We start from the raw sequence: 23,370 nt of genomic DNA, 5'->3' as shown, positions 1-23,370 counted from the left end.
AACTTCCCAGCCCACCATATCCCTGGACATTTATTTACTGTACCTTCTTCACTGAGAGCCTTTCACTGCCCTCCCCTTCTAGAAGTCGTGAACTTCAAACCCTCTGCTTCCGATACCCATACCCTTTAATTCTGCTTTTAACAAGCAAGCTGCCCTGGATCCTTCCCTTCGCCTAAGGAGGAAGTGAAGCTAGACGCACCGCAGTGCATCCTAGGAAAGGTGGTCTCTCACACTATTTTGCTTGGGCCCCAGAGCGGGGGAGAGGGCAAAGACGTTCCAGATAAAACTACAACTCCCGGCAGGCAACGTGAGTGACTATTTTCCATCTGCCTCCTTCCTATTGCCTTCCTCTTCCTCCTCTCAGCGGACGCTGAACCGCCTGGCCTCTCGGTACTTGTAGTTCTTATAAGCCTAAGATTCTAGCATCCGATGGCCAAGAGAAAGGCTGGAAGACTCTAATTCCCAGAGGGCAGAGCGGAAGTTGCGCCTGCGCACTCTCAGTGAGGGCGTGTGTGTCTGTGTGTCTGAGGAGAGAGAGCGAGAGTGAGTGAGTGAGTGTGAGTGCGGGGTAGGGTGGTGGCCGTTACGTTCGGGGCAACGGCTCCGGCAGTGGAGAAGTAAGAAGAGAAACAACGTCCGGCGCTTCCGCCTTCGCCTAGGAGGAGGAGGAGCTGGTAGGGAAAGGAAAGTGATTCTCCCTGGGCCTGCACTAGACCGAGTTGGGCCGGTCGGGGTCTGGGCTATGAGCCTTTGAGGGTCGCTTGGGACGCGGAACGAGGCTCGAGAGCCGAGAGCTATGTCTCAGCCGCCGCCGCCGCCTCCGCTGCCGCCGCCGCCGCCTCCCCCTGAGGCTCCGCACACCCCGTCGTCCCTGGCTGCGGCGGCGACTGCCCCGGGGGTGCTCTCGAAGCGGAGAGACCGGAGAATCCTCTCCGGGAGCTGCCCAGATCCGAAGTGCCAGGCGCGTCTGTTCTTCCCGGCCTCCGGTTCTGTCAGCATCGAGTGTACCGAGTGCGGACAGCGGCACGAGCAACAACAGCTGCTGGGGGTGGAGGAGGTGACCGACCCCGACGTAGTGCTACACAACCTGCTGCGGAACGCGCTGCTGGGGGTTACAGGGGCGCCCAAGAAGACCACGGAACTGGTAAAGGTGATGGGCCTCTCCAACTACCACTGCAAATTGTTGTCGCCCATTTTAGCTCGCTATGGAATGGACAAACAGACGGGCCGGGCTAAGCTTCTCCGGGACATGAACCAGGGCGAACTGTTCGATTGCGCTTTACTGGGTGACCGCGCCTTCCTCATCGAACCAGAGCATGTTAACACGGTGGGCTATGGCAAGGACCGCTCCGGAAGCCTCCTATATTTGCATGACACCCTTGAGGACATCAAGCGGGCCAATAAAAGTCAGGAATGCCTCATTCCAGTGCATGTGGACGGGGATGGACACTGCCTGGTGCATGCTGTGTCCCGGGCTCTAGTAGGCCGGGAGCTCTTCTGGCATGCCTTGAGAGAGAATCTGAAACAGCACTTTCAGCAGCACCTGGCCAGATATCAAGCCCTGTTCCATGACTTCATTGATGCTGCTGAGTGGGAAGACATTATCAATGAGTGTGACCCTCTGTTTGTACCGCCTGAGGGTGTTCCCTTGGGTCTGAGGAACATCCACATATTTGGCCTTGCAAATGTGTTACATCGCCCTATTATTCTGTTAGATTCTCTCAGTGGCATGAGAAGCTCTGGTGATTATTCAGCCACCTTTCTGCCTGGGCTCATCCCTGCAGAGAAGTGCACCGGGAGAGATGGTCATTTGAACAAACCAATCTGTATTGCATGGAGTAGCTCTGGTAGGAACCATTATATCCCCTTGGTAGGCATAAAAGGGGCTGCTTTGCCCAAACTGCCTATGAATTTGCTTCCTAAAGCATGGGGTGTGCCTCAGGACCTCATTAAAAAGTACATCAAACTTGAGGAGGATGGTGGTTGTGTTATTGGAGGAGACAGGAGTCTGCAGGATAAATACTTACTTAGGCTTGTTGCTGCTATGGAAGAAGTCTTTATGGACAAACATGGTATCCACCCTAGTTTGGTTGCTGATGTTCATCAATATTTCTACAGGAGGACTGGGGTGATAGGAGTTCAGCCTGAAGAAGTCACAGCAGCTGCTAAAAAAGCAGTAATGGATAATCGCCTTCACAAATGTTTGCTCTGTGGTGCCCTTTCTGAACTTCATGTTCCTCCAGAGTGGTTGGCTCCGGGAGGGAAACTGTATAACCTGGCAAAAAGTACCCATGGACAGCTGAGGCCTGACAAAAATTATAGCTTTCCCTTGAACAATTTGGTTTGCTCGTATGATTCAGTGAAAGATGTTTTGGTACCAGACTATGGATTGAGTAGCCTAACAGCTTGTAATTGGTGCCATGGCACATCTGTGCGGAGGGTCAGAGGAGATGGTTCTATTGTGTACTTGGATGGGGACAGAACTAATTCGAGGTCCACTGGTGGCAAATGTGGTTGTGGATTCAAACATTTTTGGGATGGTAAAGAGTATGACAATCTACCAGAAGCTTTTCCTATTACTTTGGAATGGGGTGGCAGAGTGGTCAGAGAAACAGTATATTGGTTCCAGTATGAAAGTGATTCATCTTTGAATAGTAATGTTTATGATGTTGCAATGAAACTTGTTACCAAGCACTTTCCTGGTGAATTTGGGAGTGAAATCCTAGTTCAGAAAGTTGTCCACACTATATTGCATCAGACTGCCAAAAAGAATCCTGATGATTATACTCCTGTAAATATAGATGGTGCTCATGCCCAAAGAGTTGGAGATGTACAAGGACAAGAGTCAGAGTCTCAGCTCCCAACTAAAATTATTCTTACTGGACAGAAAACAAAAACTTTGCACAAGGAGGAGTTAAACATGAGTAAAACTGAAAGAACTATTCAACAGACTATTACGGAACAGGCTTCTGTAATGCAGAAACGGAAAACAGAGAAGTTAAAACAAGAACAAAAAGGGCAACCCAGGACTGTTTCTCCTAGTCCCATTCGTGATGGTCCGTCCTCTGCACCTGCTACCCCCACTAAGTCTCCCTATTCACCAACAACTTCGAAAGAGAAGAAGATCCGAATAACAACCAATGATGGACGACAATCCATGGTTACACTTAAGTCTTCAACAACCTTTTTTGAACTTCAGGAAAGCATAGCCAGAGAATTCAACATTCCTCCATATTTACAGTGTATTCGGTATGGCTTTCCTCCTAAAGAGTTAATGCCACCCCAGGCAGGAATGGAAAAGGAGCCAGTTCCTTTACAGCATGGGGACAGAATTACAATAGAGATTCTAAAAAGTAAAGCAGAAGGTGGTCAGTCTGCTGCAGCACACTCGGCCCACACTGTGAAACAAGAAGAGATTGCTGCTACTGGTAAACTGTCATCTAAGGAACTTCAGGAGCAAGCTGACAAAGAAATGTACTCCTTATGTCTTTTAGCAACATTAATGGGTAAGATGAATTTAACTTAGATGCTATTTCTTAACCTAATTGTGAATATAATACACTTCTGTTTTTTGTGGGGAAAAATCTGTGGTCAACATAAAAACTAATTATATTTTAGGGAAAAATGATTTTCTGTATCTTTTTGACAGTTATTGGCTAGATATTAGTGTGATTCTCTATTGAGTAAATATTAGGAAAACATAACTAAGAAAGTGAAAGTAGTCCCTTAACTGTCACCAGATTATTTAAGTATAACTTAATTCTTTTAAAAAAAAATTTTAATTGAAATTATTGGGGTGACATTGGTTACTAAAATTATATAGGTTTCAGGTGTACAATTTCATAATAAATCATCTCTATGTTGTATTGTGTGTTCACCCCAATAGCATATTCTCCTTTTAAATAGGCATGTAATGTATCCATTAAAGCCTTTTTCATTTCCCCCCTCTCTCAGCTCTATTGAGCCTGCCCACCTTTCTTTTATTTTTAAATTTTGCTTTCCTGCATGTCATGTGATTTCAGGACTTCCTGTTTGATGAATTGCAGTTTCTGGTGTTTTTATTCAGACTGCACTCCCACGTGATAGTCTCTTTCCTCCATTTCCCATTCTCCCTTTCCCAGTTCATCACATTTTTCTTATTTGTACATAAGGATTTGTGTTCAAGTAATTTCCTTACTCAGTGACTCTTTGCCATAATTGTAATGAACTGTTGTAACTCAAAAGAAACATGAACAGATGTAGATGTTAATGAGGTTGCTTAAGAAGCATTTCTTTTTAGTAATGAAGCATAAATTAAAGGAAAATATATTATCAACAGAATATGTAACTTAAAGGTTTAGATTATTTGAGATGTGATCCAGTGGTGCACTTTTTACATTTTCACTTGCTTAACCTATGTTTTAAAATTAGTGTTAATATGTTTTACATAATAAGGCTTACAGTAGAAGTAAAATTTAGATATATTACATAGTAGAAAGGCCTTATTTTTGCTGAGATTAGAGCTTTCAGCTAGAAAAGTGATCTAGGTTTTGATTCTGTTTCCCAAGAGTACTTAAATATCAGTGAATTGGACCTTGACTTTCCAAAATGAAGATTGATTATTCTTGGCTTGTTAAATTAGGGGGCCTAGTAGTTAATAGGAGATCTCAAAACCCTGTACAAATTTATAACTTTATGTTGCTGATTTTATTTTGGCACACATAGTCATTGAATTGGTATGTCAAGAAATGTAGTGGGCACTTTATATATTTCTGTCTCAGAGTTTTTAGTTTCTTAGAGATTGTATGGAATAGAGGAAATATTGTATGATCTTTGGAGTCAGAATTTTAATCTCATCTCCACTACTTAATAACTCAGTGATTTCAAGTAGGCTGATTAACTTCCAGGTACTTCAATTAATTGCCTTCTCTATACAAAGTACCCCTTGTAGTTGGTTTACAGGGTAACAGTATATTACACCTAGAACTCTGAAAATTAAATAACATTAGCACAAAATGGATAAAATTAGATATATGCAGAAGGCACTTAAAAAAAAAAAGCAACCTCCTAGATCAAAAACAGGAAAGAGGAGGTCTTCCTCAATAGAATATGAACTCTTGAGGATGTGGCTCAGATCTTAAAGAATCTTGGATGCTCAGCACCTACTATAGTGCTCTGCAGGTAACAGGCACTTTGAAATGTTTTTGATTGAATTAAGTTGATGACATTAACATGTCTAAACAAAGGGTGCACCAGCAGAAATGGAATGAATGGTCGACACTGAACATTGAAAAAGAGTTGAAAAGCAGAATTTGGCCCTTTATACACTGCTGTACAAAAGGAAAAGATAAATCATCTGTGGTTCATGAAAATTCTGGTAACTAGGAAGGTAATCTCCCTATTTAGGGGCAGGAATATGTGGTGGTCCTCACCATGGTCTGGATGAAAGATCTGTATCCCTTTACTGATTTCATATTCATCAAGCATCAATTCTGATCATTGATTTGGCTTTCTGATATAAATGTTGATGAACAGTTGAAAGTGCAAATGAGGATTGTGTGGCATGGGTGAGATTGTTATCAGCAATCTAAAAGTCTGGTCAGTAGGATAATATATTTTGTAACAAAAATTAGTACAGTATAATTCTGGCTTATAATTAACCACTTTTTAATTTTGGTTTGAAGTTCCTGAACCTGAATATCTGAGTAATAGACTGGACTGCAATGAGTTCATCAAGATAACGTCTTCCTGTTATGATCCCTTCCCTCTTCACCTCCACTGTATGTTGCAGCCCTTACAAACCACACATTTCTTTAAGCCTTCTTCCACTCCAGACACGAAATTTAAGCATCAAAAGAGTGTTTTGCTAATTTTATAGTGGTAACACTTGAGAGACTTTCTGCTTTCAGGTATTAAGACAGTGCCTGTCCTGTATTAATCCCTCCATAAATATTAGTTTTCTACCTCTAATTCTCTTATAACTGTATTTGAATTATATAGAGATACTCTTAAAAAGTGGTGTGTTTGTAAGTATATCAACTTGGGGATAGTTATATACATGCAATCTTATGTGAAGAGTGCTGGGAAACTATTGCTGTTTAGATTGGAGTGGGCTGGAAAATGGAAAGTTACAGGGCTTATTTAGAAAATTTCAAGTTTCAAAGTGCAGAAATTATTTTGTGAATTACCAAATGTGAACTAAGCTGCTGATATGTTGCTTTAGAAAATAGCTCATCAAGCTTTATGCTGTTCAAACAGCTGGCTCCTTCTCATGTAGGTTTAGGTTTAAATACTACTTTCTTCAGAGGCTTTCTCCTTCTGATAACCTTATATAAGGTCTTGAGAGACACTTACTAACCACTCTGAGTAGGTACCCTCTATCATTACATCCTCTTCATTTCTCCCTGAGTACCCATAACAAGTTTTCATTATATTTTTGTTGGTTTACTTACTAATTTGCCTCCCCCACTGTATTATAAACTCCACAAAAGAGACAGTAGCCTGTTTTACTCACTGATGAAAACCCTATCACCTAGTACAGGGCCTGACACTTATTAGGTGCCAAGAAAATGTTTGCTAAGTGAATTAATGCAGATTATTTCAGCAAAAGGAATGTCTGCTGTGAGTTAGAGACTGTTAGAGGTATAAAGATGAATGAGACACAGTCCTTGCCTTCCATAAACTTACCTGCAGGATCCCAACTGAGGTTATCCCATACTTTTATAGCTTTTGTTTTCATTATATAGCCTTTATATCTTCATTAAATAGGCTGAATGCTTGATAGTCAGGGACATGTGCTTTTCCTTTCATTATTTTTAAGTAGAATATTTATTAAATAGAATTTATTTATATCAAGACATTAAGTAAGTACATGCGTCTTTTGCTTAGTATAAACAATTCATGGAACTAGTCACTTTAACCTTATGATGGTAGTTTTAAAATGAAATAATATTTAATCTAAATATTTCACATCTGCTTTATCCAGACTACTTGCAGGTTACTGAACAATTTTTGTAGACTGTAGTCTTTATTACTTATATAGTATTGGAGTGACTCTAACTCTGGTTATTGAGTTTTCTAGTTGACCACTTTTTTGTGGATTTTCTTTTGTGGTAGATATGATAGATGGTACATCATCCACCATAAATACTAAGCTAATTTATTTTTTCTTAGTATTGTATTCTACTGAGTTTCTAGTTAATTTTCTTTTTCAAGAAATAAAGACAGGTTTGTGAAAAACAGAATTTGTCAGTTGGAGTTGCTTTAATGGTGTTAGATTACTTGTGATATTTATCCCACTCACTATAAAGTTTAGCGACCTTTCAGGTATTGAGAAACTTTGATTTTTGTGTACTTTCTATCTTCCTGAAAAAAAAAAGTTTGAATTTTTAATATATATATATTTTTAACCCTCACCCGAGGACATGCTGAGAAAGAGATAGAGAAAGAAAGAGAGAGAGAGAGAAAGAAAGAGAGAGAGAAAGGGAAAGAAGGAAGATCAGTTGGTTTCCTTTTGTACTTGCCCCTACCAGGGATTGAACCTGCAATCCAAGCATGTGCCGTGACCGGGAATCGAACTGGCAACCTTTTGGTGCACAGGAGAACACTCAGCAAACTGAGGCACTCTGGCTGGGCTAATAAACATTTTTTAAAGTGCACAATTACTTTGTAATTTCACAGTGCCTATTGTTGTTATAACTGCCTTAGGATTTTTCAGAATTACACCTGGGGTTCAGACACTTATGTTTTAGATGACATTGGGTCTGAGTATCATTATTGCATCTTGATCTTTTTTTCTTCAAATATTGGATGAAGGACAGTTTCAAATCTAGTTAGTAGTTAATTCATATTATTATTATTTACATGCCATCTGATCACTCTTCTAATTGATTTATATGCAACATATTTCTAGTGGAGCAGTCATAAAGTTGATTTAACAATAATGCATATAGCCCAGCCAGTGTGGCTCAGTGGTTGAACGTTGACCTATAAACCAGGAAGTGACAGTTCAATTCCCGGTCAGGGCACATGCTGGAGTTTCCGGCTTAATCCCCAATAGGGGGCATGCAAGGGGCAGCTGATCAATGACTCTCTCTCATCTTTTTTTTTTTTTTTTTAAATATATCTTTATTGATTTCAGAGAGAGGAAAGGGGAGGGGGAGAGAGAGACAGAAACATCAATGATGAGAGAGTCATCCATCAAGCCCACAATCGGGCATGTGCCCTGACTGGGAATCGAACCCTGATCGCCTGGATCCCAGGTCAATGCTCAACCGCTGAGCCACGCCCTGCCGGGCTCTCTCTCATCTTTGATGGTTCTCTCTCTCCCTCCCCCTCCCTTCCTCTCTCCAAAATCAATAAAAACAGTAATAAAATAATGCATATAGATGTATCTTAAGATAAATGTGTATGTTATAAATGGTGATTTTATACTATCAACTCTGAAGATTAAGGTAACATTGAGTGTGTTCCTTTCTGTACTCAGCTACTTTGATACCTTTTGTTTTTCATATTTTTTCAATTACAAGATAATATTTTTTAAAATTCAAAGAATTCAAGTATGTGTAAAGTAAAATATGATAGTTGTCTTTAACATTTGCGCTCCCCAAAGGATCAGATTCTGTGCGTGTACACATTTACACCTAGGTTTGTATACACGTATGTGTATGATAAATGCATCTTTTAATGCTGATGATGACACTTAATGGGCTGTATACACTCAAAGGACTGAGTAAAAGGAAGAAACAGGCATGCATTTCTTAGAAAAGGTTTTGACTGCTGATAAGGTAGATATATTTTTAGATGGACGGATCGGTAGGAAGAGTGGAGAGATGACAACAATTCTTTCAGCTAATGAATACCTTTAGGATCCTTTCTTATAGAAATAGTCCCATGTTCCTGGTTTAAATTAACATTTTGGTCAGTTTATTTTATGGTTGTAGATACTTGAGTTCAGAGCTAATTTTAGGTACTTTTGGGCTGAGTCTTTAAAAATATATTTCATAAATTTTTAAATTTATTCACTTGCTTCACAAATTGCAAAGTAGAAACTTCAAATTACCTTTTTAAATATCTAAAGTTAGAAAATTGGAATGACTACCTTTTAAACTCACTTTTAATGCCATGATTATATTATTAGTAGTAAAAGTTAGAAAAATATATTTTTTAAAATGTCCCATTTTAATATACTTTTTAAAATTAAAAAATTACTTGTTTAAGAGAAAAAACTGTCAGATAAACCAAAAGAAAAACCATTCGTAATGTCCTGCCATATGTAACTACTGCTCAGGTAGGAGAACTGAAGACTATCAGGAGGAAGGATTTGAGGAAGATAGGGTGTGAATAGAAGTTATCTATGTTGGTGATGCAGACTTTTTTTCTACATGCATACAATATGTTGAATTTAAGTATTTTACTTTTGTACTATGAAGAAACAAATTATGAAGTAGAACTAATTGGAAACTTAAGAAACATGAATTAATAAAATATATGCTTGATGATTTACCAAATGTTTCTATTCTCTTAGAGTTTGCTTTCTAATGAATTGTTGAAAAATAATTCTGCCCCCCTTTTTAAGATCTACTCTCTTAGCAACTTTCAGATATGCAGTATTATTAACTATAGTCACCATGCTGTACATTATATCCCATAGCTTATTTATTTTATAACTAAAAGGTTGTGCTTAAAAGTCTTTCCTTTTCTTTTGCTATGATTTTGTTCTGCTAGATTGATGAACAGGTACGATTATTACCATTAGTTATATCTTATCCATAACATTGAAGAACAGTTATCATTGTGCTGCTTCAGTTAGTTTTTTCAGGACTTCTTTTATAACTTGTTAAAAGGAAAAAAACTCATTTATACAATTCATTCATATACATTCATTCAACAGATGCTAAGAGTGCTACTGTTGAGCACTGGGCCAGGCTTTGTGAATATAAAGTCAGGTAGGCCACTGACGTTTTCCTGACTCTGAAAAGCTTCTGCTCAGAAGGGGAGCAAAAAAGCAAACTAAATTAACCTGCAGTGTGGTATTCTTACGCATTGGAGCAGCGAGGAAGGTTCCTACCTAACCACCACTCTGAAAAATCCTAGAGGAAGTGACACCTAAAGTTTTATTTAAAATTTATTGAGGTAACATCAGTTAATAAGATTATATAATTTTCAGGTGTACAGCATAAGTTGATATTTGTAGACTCTATTATGTGTTCACCACCCAACGTCTAGATTCCTTTTGTTACCATGTATTTGATCCCTTTTACCCAATTTGCTCTCCCCCTAGCCCGCTTTCATTCTGGTAACCACCATTCTGTTGTATGTATCTCTGAGTTTTGTTTGTTTGTTCCTTTTGTTTTATATTCCCTGTATTAATGAAACCATACATTTTTTGTCCTTTTCCGTTTGATCTATTTCACTTAGCATAATACCCTCAAGATCCACCCATTATTGCCAAATGGCAATAATTTATCTTTTTAATGGCTGAGTAGTAGTTCACTGTTTGTGTATTTACATATATATTTATATACCTATGTAGATACATAAGAAATGTCATTTTTCTTACTAATATTTAGGTGGCCAGTTCTGAGGAATTCACTGTTTGGTATCTGTTAAGATTTTTACCAAAAATATTAAGCACTACCATATAATTTTTAAATTTATTTTCCAAGTAAATGATATTCTAGAGTATTTTATAAAATAGTAAGTACATTTAAAATAACATTGGCGTGGCTCAGCAGGTTAGCATCAACCAAGGATCCAGGAGATTGCGGTCCAATTCCCAGTCGGGGCACACACCCTGGTTGCAGGCTTGATCCCCAGTTGGAGGCTTGCAGGAGGCATCCAATCAGTGACGACTCTCTCATCATTGATGTTTCTATCTCTCTCTCTCCCTCTCCCTTCCTCTCTCTGAAATCAATAAAAATATATTTAAAATAAAGATAACATGGATAGTAACTAAATGAAAGGTTATGACCATAGAAATGATTTATCCAAATAAAGTTTAATTAGTTAATTAAACTTAAATATAACCACATTTAAGTCAAATACAGTCATATTTAAGTTTAAACTTAAATATAGCCATATTCTAGTAGTACTGTATCATTAGTAAGTGAAGTGTTTATGTGTAAGTAAACGTTCTAGTTCACTGAAATTTTAAAATTTTTTATTCTTTAAAGTAATATGCTAAGTAACTTTAGCCAACTGCCATGCAAATTCATTTTACTGTTTATGAATGTGGAAAGAGGCTGGAGCTCTGTGAGACTGTAGGTATATAGTGATTATTTCATCAATAACCTTTCAAAGCTCAGATCTGATAGTATAATCTTCTAGAAGGAAAGAGAAAAGTTAACCTTTCTTTAAAAATTGATGTTAAAAGTCCTGATTATGAAAGTTTTACTGTACATTATCAGATTAGAAACAATGAAAGTATAAAGAAACAAAGCAACCACAACCAAAAGTAACTTCATGTTTCTTCCATTCTTTATTAACTTCTTGAACAGTGATTATCATTCTTAACTTTTTTTTTTAATTTTTTTTTTTTTTTTTTTAAGAATATATCTTTATTGATTTCAGAGAGAGGAAAGGAGAGGGAGAGAGATAGAAACATCAATGATGAGAGAGTCATTGATCGAGCCCGCAACCCGGGCATGTGCCCTGACCGGGAATCGAACCCCAATTGCCTGGATCCTAGGTTGACGCTCAACCGCTGAGCCACGCCCAGCCAGGCTTAACTTTTTATTTGAAACTTCTTATTGAACTAGGCACTGTCAAAGAATGTTCTTGAAAAAATGTTTTTGTGAAATGGTGGCTTGCTTGTGGATTTTTTGTGGACTTCTAAAAGTTATTCTAAATCTCTTCAAGTTAGTTTCTCTCTAAATTTCTATTTTAAAAAGACCAGTTTGGAACAACAACATACAACATTAATTACTTATCTTTGACCTACCTATTTACTTTTCTTCCTAGCCCCTTTCATCTGTTTTTATTTGGCTTTAACATAAATTTGGAAAATACAATTTTATATTATTCTTTTATAAATTATCTTAGTATCTTTTGAGCTGTATTAAGTTTTCAGATCTATTTTATTTAATATACCCAGTATTGACATAAGTAGTTTTAAAGACATTTTTGAATTAGCTCCTACATTTTAAAATTGAGAGAGTTGTCCAGCCAGTGTGGCTCAGTTGGTTGAGTGTCCTCCTGTGCACCAGGAGGTCACTGGTTCAGTTTCTGGTTAGGGCACATGCCCTGGTTGTGGGCTCAGTCCCCAGTAAGGGGTGTGCAGGAGGCAGGCAATTGATGTTTCTCTCCATCCATGTTTCTAGCGTCTCTCTCCCTCTCCCTCCCTCTCTCTGAAATCAATAAAAACATATTTAAAAATAGATAAGTAAAAATGGAGACAATTCACATTAAAAACCCAGATTTCTGGCTTCTCTTGAAAAGCTATTTTGTTTTGAAACAGTGGGCCTACATTTTGCCATGACAGCAGTTGGCAGTGGCTGCCAACTTTAGATTTGTCATGCATTTCCTAGTGTGCTATAGCTTCATTACTCCATATCATCTCCCTATATGTTATACCAGGCGCCTTGCAATCTCTGTTAGTGGCTAATCCATACGAAAACAACCCTGGGTTGAACAATTTTATTTGTTGCTAATACTGTATCTGTTTTTATCTTACAGGAGAAGATGTATGGTCTTATGCAAAGGGGCTTCCTCACATGTTCCAACAGGGTGGTGTATTCTACAATATTATGAAGAAAACCATGGGTATAGTCAATTTCTGATTTTATTTTTAGATAATATCTTCACTTAAGCTGTTACAAGATTAAGAAAGTTCAGATAGTATTCTTCTAAAACTATTTCCAGTGTTAATTTTAGATATGTATTCTTATTTAGCAACCTGCCTAATTAAAAGCCAGTGTGTGTGTTTGGAATGCACATGTCTTTTAAGAAATTTGATGTGAATGCTTTTGACCTCACACTTTATCACTCTGGCTTATCTCACCTCTTCATCTACCTGATCTCAGTAGACATTAAGTGCATAATCTCTATTTTATGGTTTTTATCTCTCTCTTTTTTTTCATTCTTAACCCTACCCCACTCACCCCAACTTGGCTGTTGTAGAAATGTTCGAACATATATAAAGTAGTAACAATAATAGTATGATGAGCCTCTATTTACCCACCACCCAGCTTCAACAGTTATCAGTACATTTCTATCCCCATCTCAACTGGGATATTATAAAATAAATCCCACACATGATATAATATCATCTGTAAGAACTTTAGTTTAACTCTTATGGTTATTTTTCTTTAATAACCACAATACCATTATCACATTTAAAAAATATAACCAAATATCAGTGTTTAAATTTCCTCGATTTTTGATTGTTGAAAAAATTTTTTATTTAATTGGGGACCGAAGTATAATTTACATATAGTAATATTCACCCTTTTTAGGTATACAGGTATATATACATATATTTTGACAAGCATAGTCATGTAACTACCACTACAATAAAGATAGGATGACTATAATATAATAGAATTATGCTGTATACTTTCTCTGTGACTTGCTTCTTTTATGCATTATATTTTCAGATTCATTCATGTTGACAGGTTCAACTATAGTTCATTTTCACTGTTGCATAGTATTCTATAGTATCACTTTAATATAGTTCATCCATTGTTCTGATGCATTTTTGGGTAGCTTACAGTTTGGGGATGTAAGGAAGAATATAGCTATAAATATTAGTATACATGTCTTTTGGTGTATACGTATAATGGAATTGTTGATACGTTATATAAAAATTTTAGTGCATCTTGATTCTTAAAATTCAAAGGACAATATAACTTATGATTATGCTTAAAGGGACCACAACACTTAAAGTATTTGCATTCACTTTTTAGTGCATATTTTAAGTTTTTAAATAATGTAAAAAGTCTAGAAACTGTAGAAGTGGGAAACAGCACCTGTAATATTAAAATGTTTGTCATGTACATACTTTTTTGGGCATGATTGTAATTATAGTACTTAGATTTGTTTCCTGCTATTTTGTCATCATGCATATTTTACTGTATATTATGAAGCATCATAGGTTTCTTATTTATATCAATATTAGTAGCTGCATATTACTTCCATCAGGTAGATATACCATAATCATTCTCTTCTTGTTGAAAGCTTATATTGTTTCCAGTGTTTTATTATAGATAATACTGTGATGAACTTGTGTGGGACTATGATTCTTTCCAGGGATAGTCAAGGGAAAGCATCATAATAGCAGCCTGGAAACAATTACAAAACCTTTTTAACCTTAAAGAGGAAGTAACTATTGATTGCCTAATTTATATTAGACACTGTGGTATGTGCTTTGCATGTTTTCTCATTTAATCCTGAAATAATCAGTGAAATGAGTAGTATATCCATCATTATACTCACCTGATTGAATTATAATGATCTGTGTCTATCAGTCTCTTAAGAATTAAATTTAATTTTGAATCATCAGGGTTTATTTTAGTGCCTGGCACATAGTGAGTCTCAATAGATGTTATCTATTAAAATGAATGTTTAAAAGCTTTGCCTAGGTAGGTCCCTGACCTTACTTTAAAATTCTCTTCTTTGCTACTGTTGTTTCCTGAGCCATGGTTTATAATATGTGAGGTAGGGGATTAGTAGACAGTACACTGATTCCAAGGTTGTGCCTGAAAGGTGCTATTTAAACCACATTTCTGATTTTAATTGTTGTGTGTCTGTTTTTGCCATTTATCTCAGACAAAAATGTGCCAAAAGGAAATTCTAGTTGGATTTTTATTAATTGATACTTCACTTATCATTGAAATGAATGTTTATCTGAATTACTTTGTGTTATTTATTCATTTGCATTTTAGTTCTTTCCTCTGGTTATTTGGAGTACTCACAATCAGATACATTAGAGCCACTCTAGCTTTTTTCAGTAGCTTTTTTTTTTAACTATTCTTAAAAAAATATATATATATATCTTTATTGATTTCAGAGAGAGGAAGGGAGAAAGAGAGATAGAAACATCAGTGATGAGAGTTGTCATTGATTGGCTGCCTCCTGCACGCCCCCAACTGGGGATCTAGCTGGCAACCTGGGCATGTACCCTGACTGGAAATCAAACTGTGATCACCTGGATCATAGGTTGATGCTCAGCTGCTGAGCTATGCCCAGCCAGGCTTAACTGTTCTTAATAACCTACAAGTCTGAAGACAACCCGAATGCCCGCAAAACATTTCAGAGTTCACTCATCCTCCCCCTCCATAAATTTGTATAGTACTTACTAACAATTTCTTTTTTAACTGGCTTGCTTTTGCCTTTATATTTTGCCATAAATATAACCATATGTACCATATACTATTAAACGTTCTCTACTTTCTTTTAACATAGAAAATCTGTGGCTTCATAAAATTTGAAAACCCATATTTTTGCATACTTGGAGTATAATTAGAGTGACAAATTTAAAATGTAAGTTGTATTGGATAGTTTAAAACACACATGTAATTTTTTTATATTCAGACTGCAAAAATTGTAAAGTTTTTTTTTTAATCCTCACTTGAGGATATTTTTTCCATTTCTTTTCAGAGAGAATGGAAGGGAGACAGAGAGAGAAACATCAACGTGAGAGAGAGACATTGATTGGTTGCTTCCCACATGTGGACCCCAACCGGGGCTGGGGACTGGGCCTGCAACTGAGGTATGTTCCCTTGGCTGGAATTGAATCCAGGACCCTTCAGCCTCTGGGTCAGCGCTCTAACCACTGAGCCAAACCAGCCAAGGCAAAAAGTATAAAGTTTTGAAATACCAGATAGTGAGACCAACTGCTGTTCAACTGGAAAGTAAAGAGAAGCCTGCTTTAAGGTTCTGTCTTCGACTGCTGCATTAGTTAACTATCAGAAGTAAATTTCAGTGGGCCATTCTGAGGAGCATCCATAACTCAGACTCATTCCTCCAGGGAAGAATAAGAGTAGTAACATGAAATACACCTATTTCAAAGAAATTGAATTGAATAAAATCTTTTAAATTTATTGTGACCAAATATCTGTTCTTAAAATTATACTGAAGTCACAGCACATTAATCTTAGCTTTCCTACATGTGCCCCATAAGTACTACTTTAACTATGGAATATCTTATTTTGAAAGTTTATGTTTATTTGTGAAAACTATATACTTATGTCATACTGAGAAAACAGCTTTTTTTCTGGTATTCTGTAGTTCAATAGAGTTACTTATTTTTATTTTATTTTATATTTTTAAATTTTATTTTTGTTTAAAATATTACAGATATCCCTTTTTCTCCCCAATGACCCATTCCACCCTGTCCCATCCCCCTCCCCTCCCCAGTCCTCCTCCCCACCATTGTCCATGTCCTTGGGTTGTGCATATGTGCATATAAATTCTTTGGTTACTCTCTCCCCCCTCCACCCACCCGCCCTCCTCCATCCCTCTGACATTCGTCAGTCTCATCTATGCTTCCATATCATTGAATCTATTCTGTTCATCAGTTTATTAAATTCTTTAGATTCCACGTATAAGCGAGATCATGTGATGTTTGTCTTTCTCTGCCTGGCTTATTTCACTTAGCATAATTTTCTCCAGGTCCATCCATACTGTCCCAAAGGGTATGAGATTCTTCTTCTTTACAGCTGCGTAGTATTCCGTGGTATAAATGTCCCACAGCTTTTTTATCCACTCATTTACTGATGGAGTTACTTATTTTTAATTCTATCCACTCATCTACTGATGGAGTTACTTATTTTTAATTCAACACTCTGCAACATGTTTGCATAACACTTTGCCCTAATGGATATTTTTACAAGGCTTATAATTTGAGTTTTAGTAAATGAAAGTATATTTTCTTACTGCTTTACAATAAGCCATTGCTTTACTAACACTATTGCTGGTTTTTTTCTTATAACTTAGCTGTTTGTTTCCATCCCTTTTCCTAACTTTGTGGTAGGTTAATGATATATATATATATATATATATAATCATCTAGCCATATTTGCTTTATGTCTCTTTATACAGATACATAGGTAATATGTGTATATATTTTGCTGAGCCATTTGAGGATTAATTAAAGGTATCATGACATTTTGCTTTTAAATATTCAACAAGTATCTTTCAAAATTTAACAAGAACATTCTCTTATATAAGCACAATGCAAAAATGATATAGTCTTTTAAACATTATCTCCCCAGGTACTACTTTAAGGCCTATGGTGATGTTTCTTTTTTGTAATAGTATTAAATTCTGTTAATATTTTCTAATTATTTTCTAATTTTGTCTTGAAACTGTTACCTGTAAATTATTGAAAATTTACTATTTCACCTAAAATTGTTCTTACTGTACTTTTAAAAGTAACATTTTAATATGTTAAATATCTTTTCCCTTCTTTAGGTATGGCTGATGGCAAGCATTGTACTTTTCCACATCTGCCTGGCAAAACCTTTGTCTATAATGCTTCTGAAGATAGACTGGAGTTGTGTGTGGATGCTGCAGGACATTTTCCCATCGGTCCTGATGTTGAAGACTTAGTTAAAGAGGCTGTAAGTCAGGTTCGAGCAGAGGCTACTACAAGAAGTAGGGAATCAAGTCCTTCACACGGGCTATTAAAACTAGGTAGTGGTGGAGTAGTAAAAAAGAAATCTGAGCAACTTCATAATGTAACTGCCTTTCAGGGAAAAGGGCATTCTCTAGGAACTGCATCCAGTAACCCACAACTTGATCCAAGAGCTAGGGAAACTCCAGTTGCAAGGAAGCATAACATAGGGACAGACTTTAGTAATAGTTCCATTAAAACAGAGCCTTCTGTATTCACAGCTACTCCTAGTAACAGTGAGCTTATTCGAATAGCTCCTGGAGTAGTTACAATGAGAGACAGCAGGCAGCTTGATCCTGATTTGGTTGAGGCCCAACGAAAAAAATTGCAGGAAATGGTTTCTTCTATTCAGGCTTCAATGGACAAGCACTTGAGGGATCAAAGTACAGAGCAGTCACCATCTGATCTTCCTCAAAGGAAAGGAGAAGTTATGAGTTCTGTGAAGTCTGGGAGCCTTCAGACTAGCTTACCTGAATCTTTTTCTTTAACTGGTGGCACTGAAAATTTGAATACAGAAACAGCTGATAGCTGTGTGGCAGAGGCACTGGGAGCAGCATTTGCCACAAGGTCGAAAGCACAAAAGGGAAATTCCGTGGATGAGCCTGAAGAGATGGATAGTCAAGATGCTGAGATGACAAACACAACTGAGCCAATGGATCACTCTTGATTTAATTAGAGGCTAATAAAGGCAGAATGTTTATTGTGAATATGTAATATTTGTTGGCTGGGCCACATAACTTGATTAGTCATTAAATATCTTGTACGTATATGATTCAAAGATTATATCTTGTTATTCAGTGCATGATAGCAAGTGTGTGATTGGCAATAGCTTTTAATATACTGCCCAGGCTGGCTCTGAATTCCTACAAATTAGTTATTAGATCTGCTGAGATGAGTTTTTTCCATATATGTGGTTCCTTGGAAGTTCTTTGTAATTTTAATTCCATGAAAGTCTTAATGTTTCAAACATGAAAATTCTCTTGCTAAATATGCTTGATTTCTAAAAAGGCTAGAACTGGGAGGGAATGAGATTTTGCTACTGTTGATGTCATCAAGGTAACCATCCCATATATTTACTATAGTGTCAAAAGATTTATGTAAATTTGAAGGTTATCAGAACTAAATTGTATCTTAAAATTCATAAAAGGATTTATTAGACACTGGGATCCCTGACATTTCTGTGAAAGTAAACATTCATAGAGATAGTATTCTTGGTGAAAATATCTTGAGACTAGAATGCAGTGATAAAACATTTTGCTGATTTGAGCAAGGTTATGGGGAAAATATCTGTTCTAGAATGATAAGGTCAATGTGATTCAGTAATGTTGCTGTTTGAGCCAACACAGCCAAATGTGTGCTCTGTTGATGATATGTTACCATTATTTTTTTAATCCTGGCCTAGTCAAGTACCACCGAATTTTTTTTCTTTAATCTTGCGGAAAAGTTGATTGCAAAATGTGGTAGAAAATATAAAAATAATGGTAGCAGTAGTTAATCTCTAATTTTCAGAGTTTGTCAGATTCAGAGACAATTTATAAATAAGAATTTATGAATGAGTTACATTGTTCTACGATTTTGATCAGTGGTATTTAAGCTTGTATATGCTAAGTGACTTTGACATCCCCCCACCCCCCCTTTTTTTTTCCTTCGAGTCTATAAGGTTTTCTTTATTTGTTGGCTTCACTTGGATTTGGATGCAAATTTTACTGCATCATACCCTGATCAACTGGGCATTTGCTTAAATAGTGTATTCATCAAATCTTTAGTGCCAGTTTCCTAAAGAAGCAGCATTCATGCTTATTCCTTAAAGAGAGAGAATGTTTATCCTGAGATTGGTATTGCACTATTTTATCCTATTTTGCAAATCTGTATTCTGAAATGTACATTTCAATCCATCTTTTTCCTCTGTTCACTGAAATTAAGTTGAATTTGAATGGATGAAAGACAAAATGTCTGTTAATACAGTCTCTTATTTAGAGCATTCAAAGCCTGACTGTCTCTGCACATGTAACAGATGCAGAATTGTGTTTTCATTCAAAGAAAATGTACATCAGAAAATATATTAAGTGTTTAAAAGTCTCAACCTGTTGATTTATGAGGAATATAGACAGTACTTTAACTTGTGTTTCCAAATAAGGGAGATTTTGTTTTTCTTTCTATGAAAGTGTCTCTGAGAATCTACTTACTAAATGAGCTAGCCCATTTTGAATAAGGAAAGAATGGAGAATCTAGACATTCGCAGGTGATAGCTGAGCAAGATGTATATTTGGATTTTGTCACATTGTCACAGTTTTAAAACCATATTTTATCTCCATTCTCCTAAATTTCAAATATCTTTATATCTAAATAGCAGGAAAATGTAGAACTTTTATATTGTGCACTAGATTTGCATAAAGAACTGCAGCTACCAAACAATATTTCCTATTTAGTTAGTATAGGTGACTGCTGTGTATTAAACTAAACATTACAGATACCACTAACCACTATATTTTTGGCTTTTATAGCCATTGAAACATGCCTCCCCCCTTTTAGTTTAAATACAAGAAAACTTTAACAAGCAAATGCACTGCTTCCAGGTAAATGATAGAATCACCTTTTCTTTAACAAATATTGTCTTCACCTGTTGCTTGTATGTTTAGTTAATAACTGACAGATATACTTTCATAGCATGAAGTAAAAAATATCAAACAAATTTATCTCCCTATTGAGTACTTTCATTTAGTCAAATTAGAACATACCTGTGAACACTTAGGAAGACTTAATCTCTCACAACACTTAATTTCTGTTGCCACAGCAATGCTATTTAGAAGCCAGTTAGGTATAAATATTATAATTTGGGTTCTCCCATGATAAAGAATAAAAGGCTTGATTTTGAGAATGATTGGATTTCTTGAAATTACTTTAAAGCTGCTGAAATTTGTTTGGGGTAATGGTTTTTGCAAGGTGGACCAGGTATCATCTTTACAGAGAAGTTTTAGAATAGAATTTAAGTTCTTAAATATCAGTTTATCCTTCCATATGGTTATCATAATCAGATGCAGGACTAAAGAATGATTATTTTTTAGTAGTACTGTTTGTGGTCACCACAACTTTGTGTCCAAGCTGGAGATCATACATCAGTTAAAATATTCTTAGCCCTAGATATAAGTTATAATTCAGTCCTATAAATTCTGTTTGCAGTGTTTCACTGAAAGGCAAATTGTAAATTGTTTCCTTCAATAATCCATTTTATAGGTAATCATACCAAGTTTGAATTGATGACCCAAAAGTCCATGTAGAAGATAGTATATGTCTAGAATACTGGTAATGAGAAACTGGTTGAAATTGAAGAAAAACAAGACAACTGCCAAATATAAGCTAGAATATAATGAACTCCAAGGGAATGGTTACTCAGGAACTAGTTAAAGGGCAAACATAAGATCCATTTCCTCCTCTTTCACTGTGATTCGGTATTTTATTGGAAAATGTTAGCATAATGACCTGAAAAATTTACTCTATATTTTCTGATAATTTCTAGTTTGTTTTTACAATCAAGCCTACTGCTTGCAACCTGAAATGCATCTGTGATTCCCAGCCACAGGTCCATATTGCCATTATTTTTGAGAATCTAACTTCATTGGAAATGAGCAGACTTTTGCATATGGTCTCTTACCTCAGGGAAGATCACTTGCTAGCAACTCATATACTACTAATGACAGGTTTTTGAGAATTGTACTGACATCACATTAACTAATAAATGCAAAGTTTATAAAAGTATTTTATGTAGTTACCTAGTAATACTGGCTGCTAGTGAACATTTCTCTAAAATTTTAGACCTCACTAATTACTAATCTTTAGATATGAAATAAGCTTATAACTTCTGTCATTAATTATGATTTGGTCAATATAATGACAATATCCCAAAACATTTATTTCAGAATATCAATATAGATTTGTCTTCATTTTTCAACAGGAATTTTAATTGGCCTATACTTAAAATATAGCAGAGCAGATTTTGAGTTTCATGGTTCTCAAAACAAGTTTTCCATATTAAGATTTTCATAAAAGCCTTTGCAAAATCAGGTTAAACTCATTCCACTCATCTTAATATGAATTTAAAATGACCTTTCATATTAGTAGTAGTGAGGTACATGCTCTAAGTAAGTTGGGTAGACATTACAAGGTTATATAATTTAACAAAATTGTACAACCTCAAGGCTCTTTACAATTAACATAAAAAGTTAATTTTTCAAACCAGAACTATTCACTTGAAAACATACTATAGTAGAATGTTTACTTAAGAAATAAAATAAGGGGAGCTATATCACCAATGTAAAATTTATAGTTAATTGTAAGTTCTGTCATTCTTAATAATTCTTTGAGATGCTAAGTGTTTCAATTCGTATTTAATAATACTTAAATCGTGGGAATTTTAACGTTTGTTCCAAGATAGCAGAAATTGTAAAAATTGTGAATTATTGGAGAATATGCCATTACTTGTATATCTGACATTTAATTTTTTAAATTATGGAGTCTACATGCTTTTGTAGTATAATATTAATACAATGATTATTCTCTTGTAAAAGAAAGGAAAACTAGTAAAAAAAAGTTTTAGTTAATGTTATCTGCTTGTGAGTATCAATTACTTAGTATTTAAATTTTTAAGGTGTTGCATACTTTTCTTTAGATTGCACAAGTCCCTTCTTGAGCCTTTATGCCTGTGGTGGAGCAATAAAAGACTGAAAAGGTTATCAATATTTTCAGGTTTATTTGACTTTAAGAGTTAGTGCCAAGAGATGGAGAGTCTACTTTTGGGAGGGAAATGCTATTTAGAATATGTAAAAATAAATAGTAATAGTGAAAATATTTGGAAAAAATAGCAAGTGCTTTAACTGCTCAATAAAGTAGAATAGATGTTACATCATCCCTAAGGCACTGGCTGTTACCCATTATTTTCTGATTTTGTGATTGCTGTATATATTCCATTTGAGTAATAAATAATTGGTAATAGTTTATTATAACTGTATAGTATAGTGTTCTACAGCACACCTCACTGTACAGTATTTGTAGTTTTCTTTTATATCAATAAAATAAAATAATACATACTGATTTACCCCTCAACTCCACATTAGCTTTTTAAAGTAATTTTTTATTCTTTTGTTTCCTGGAATTACACCTTAATTTTATTTTCAAAGAAATTTTATTGATTGATGGATTGGTTGTAGAGGGAAAGAAGGGGGAGAGAGGGAAACATCTATCTGTTGTTCCACTTATTTATGCATTCATTAGCTGATTCTTGTATATGCCTTGACCAGGGATCGAACCTGCAACTTTGGTGTACTGGGATGACACTCTAAGCAACTGAGCTCTACCTGACCAGGGCACACCTAAATATTATAATGCATAAAAATACAGTTCAGTTTTATAAAGGAATTCTTAGTGTAATAAATCTTTTTAAAACCGTCCTTAAGTGAGATCATATAGGGACATTAATTTCTCCCCTGAAGGCACATTTCAATGCAAATGAAACAGACCCAATTTGAAAAGAGTAGCAAAGTTTATTTAGACATATTACATAATTGGGTCATGTAATGCTTACTATTTAAAGACAAAACAAAGACATGTTCTAATAAAGAAAACTTGGTTTTGTGCTGGTTTTTAAATAACACTGGTTTGAGATAATGAACAAATGAAAGGAAATATAGAAAGTAGTGCCAAGTTACATTTGTATAGTTTAACAAGTTTTTGTATATATGCTTAATACCCATTTTGTTAGACTGTTTAACTTGGTAGTTAGG

The 23,370-nt window shown here is 35.8% G+C and overlaps 1 protein-coding gene across 1 annotated transcript; it reads left to right on the top strand.

Annotated features, from left to right (window-relative positions):
- The first annotated feature begins 657 nt into the window (after nucleotides 1-657).
- Nucleotides 658-22,323, top strand: VCPIP1 (valosin containing protein interacting protein 1). Its single transcript, XM_016206425.2, has 3 exons — nucleotides 658-3,506; nucleotides 12,655-12,741; nucleotides 17,392-22,323. Exons 1-3 carry the CDS (start codon nucleotides 797-799, stop codon nucleotides 18,258-18,260), a joined length of 3,666 nt encoding a protein of 1,221 aa, XP_016061911.1. The 5' UTR covers nucleotides 658-796; the 3' UTR covers nucleotides 18,261-22,323.
- Nucleotides 22,324-23,370: the final 1,047 nt, after the last annotated feature.

The sequence above is a fragment of the Miniopterus natalensis genome, chromosome 16 (assembly GCF_054644295.1).
Source record: "Miniopterus natalensis isolate mMinNat1 chromosome 16, mMinNat1.hap1, whole genome shotgun sequence".
NCBI classification, from domain to species: domain Eukaryota; kingdom Metazoa; phylum Chordata; class Mammalia; order Chiroptera; family Miniopteridae; genus Miniopterus; species Miniopterus natalensis.
Note: the sequence above shows the minus strand (reverse complement) of the source record. Positions and strands in the feature narration are given on the sequence as shown.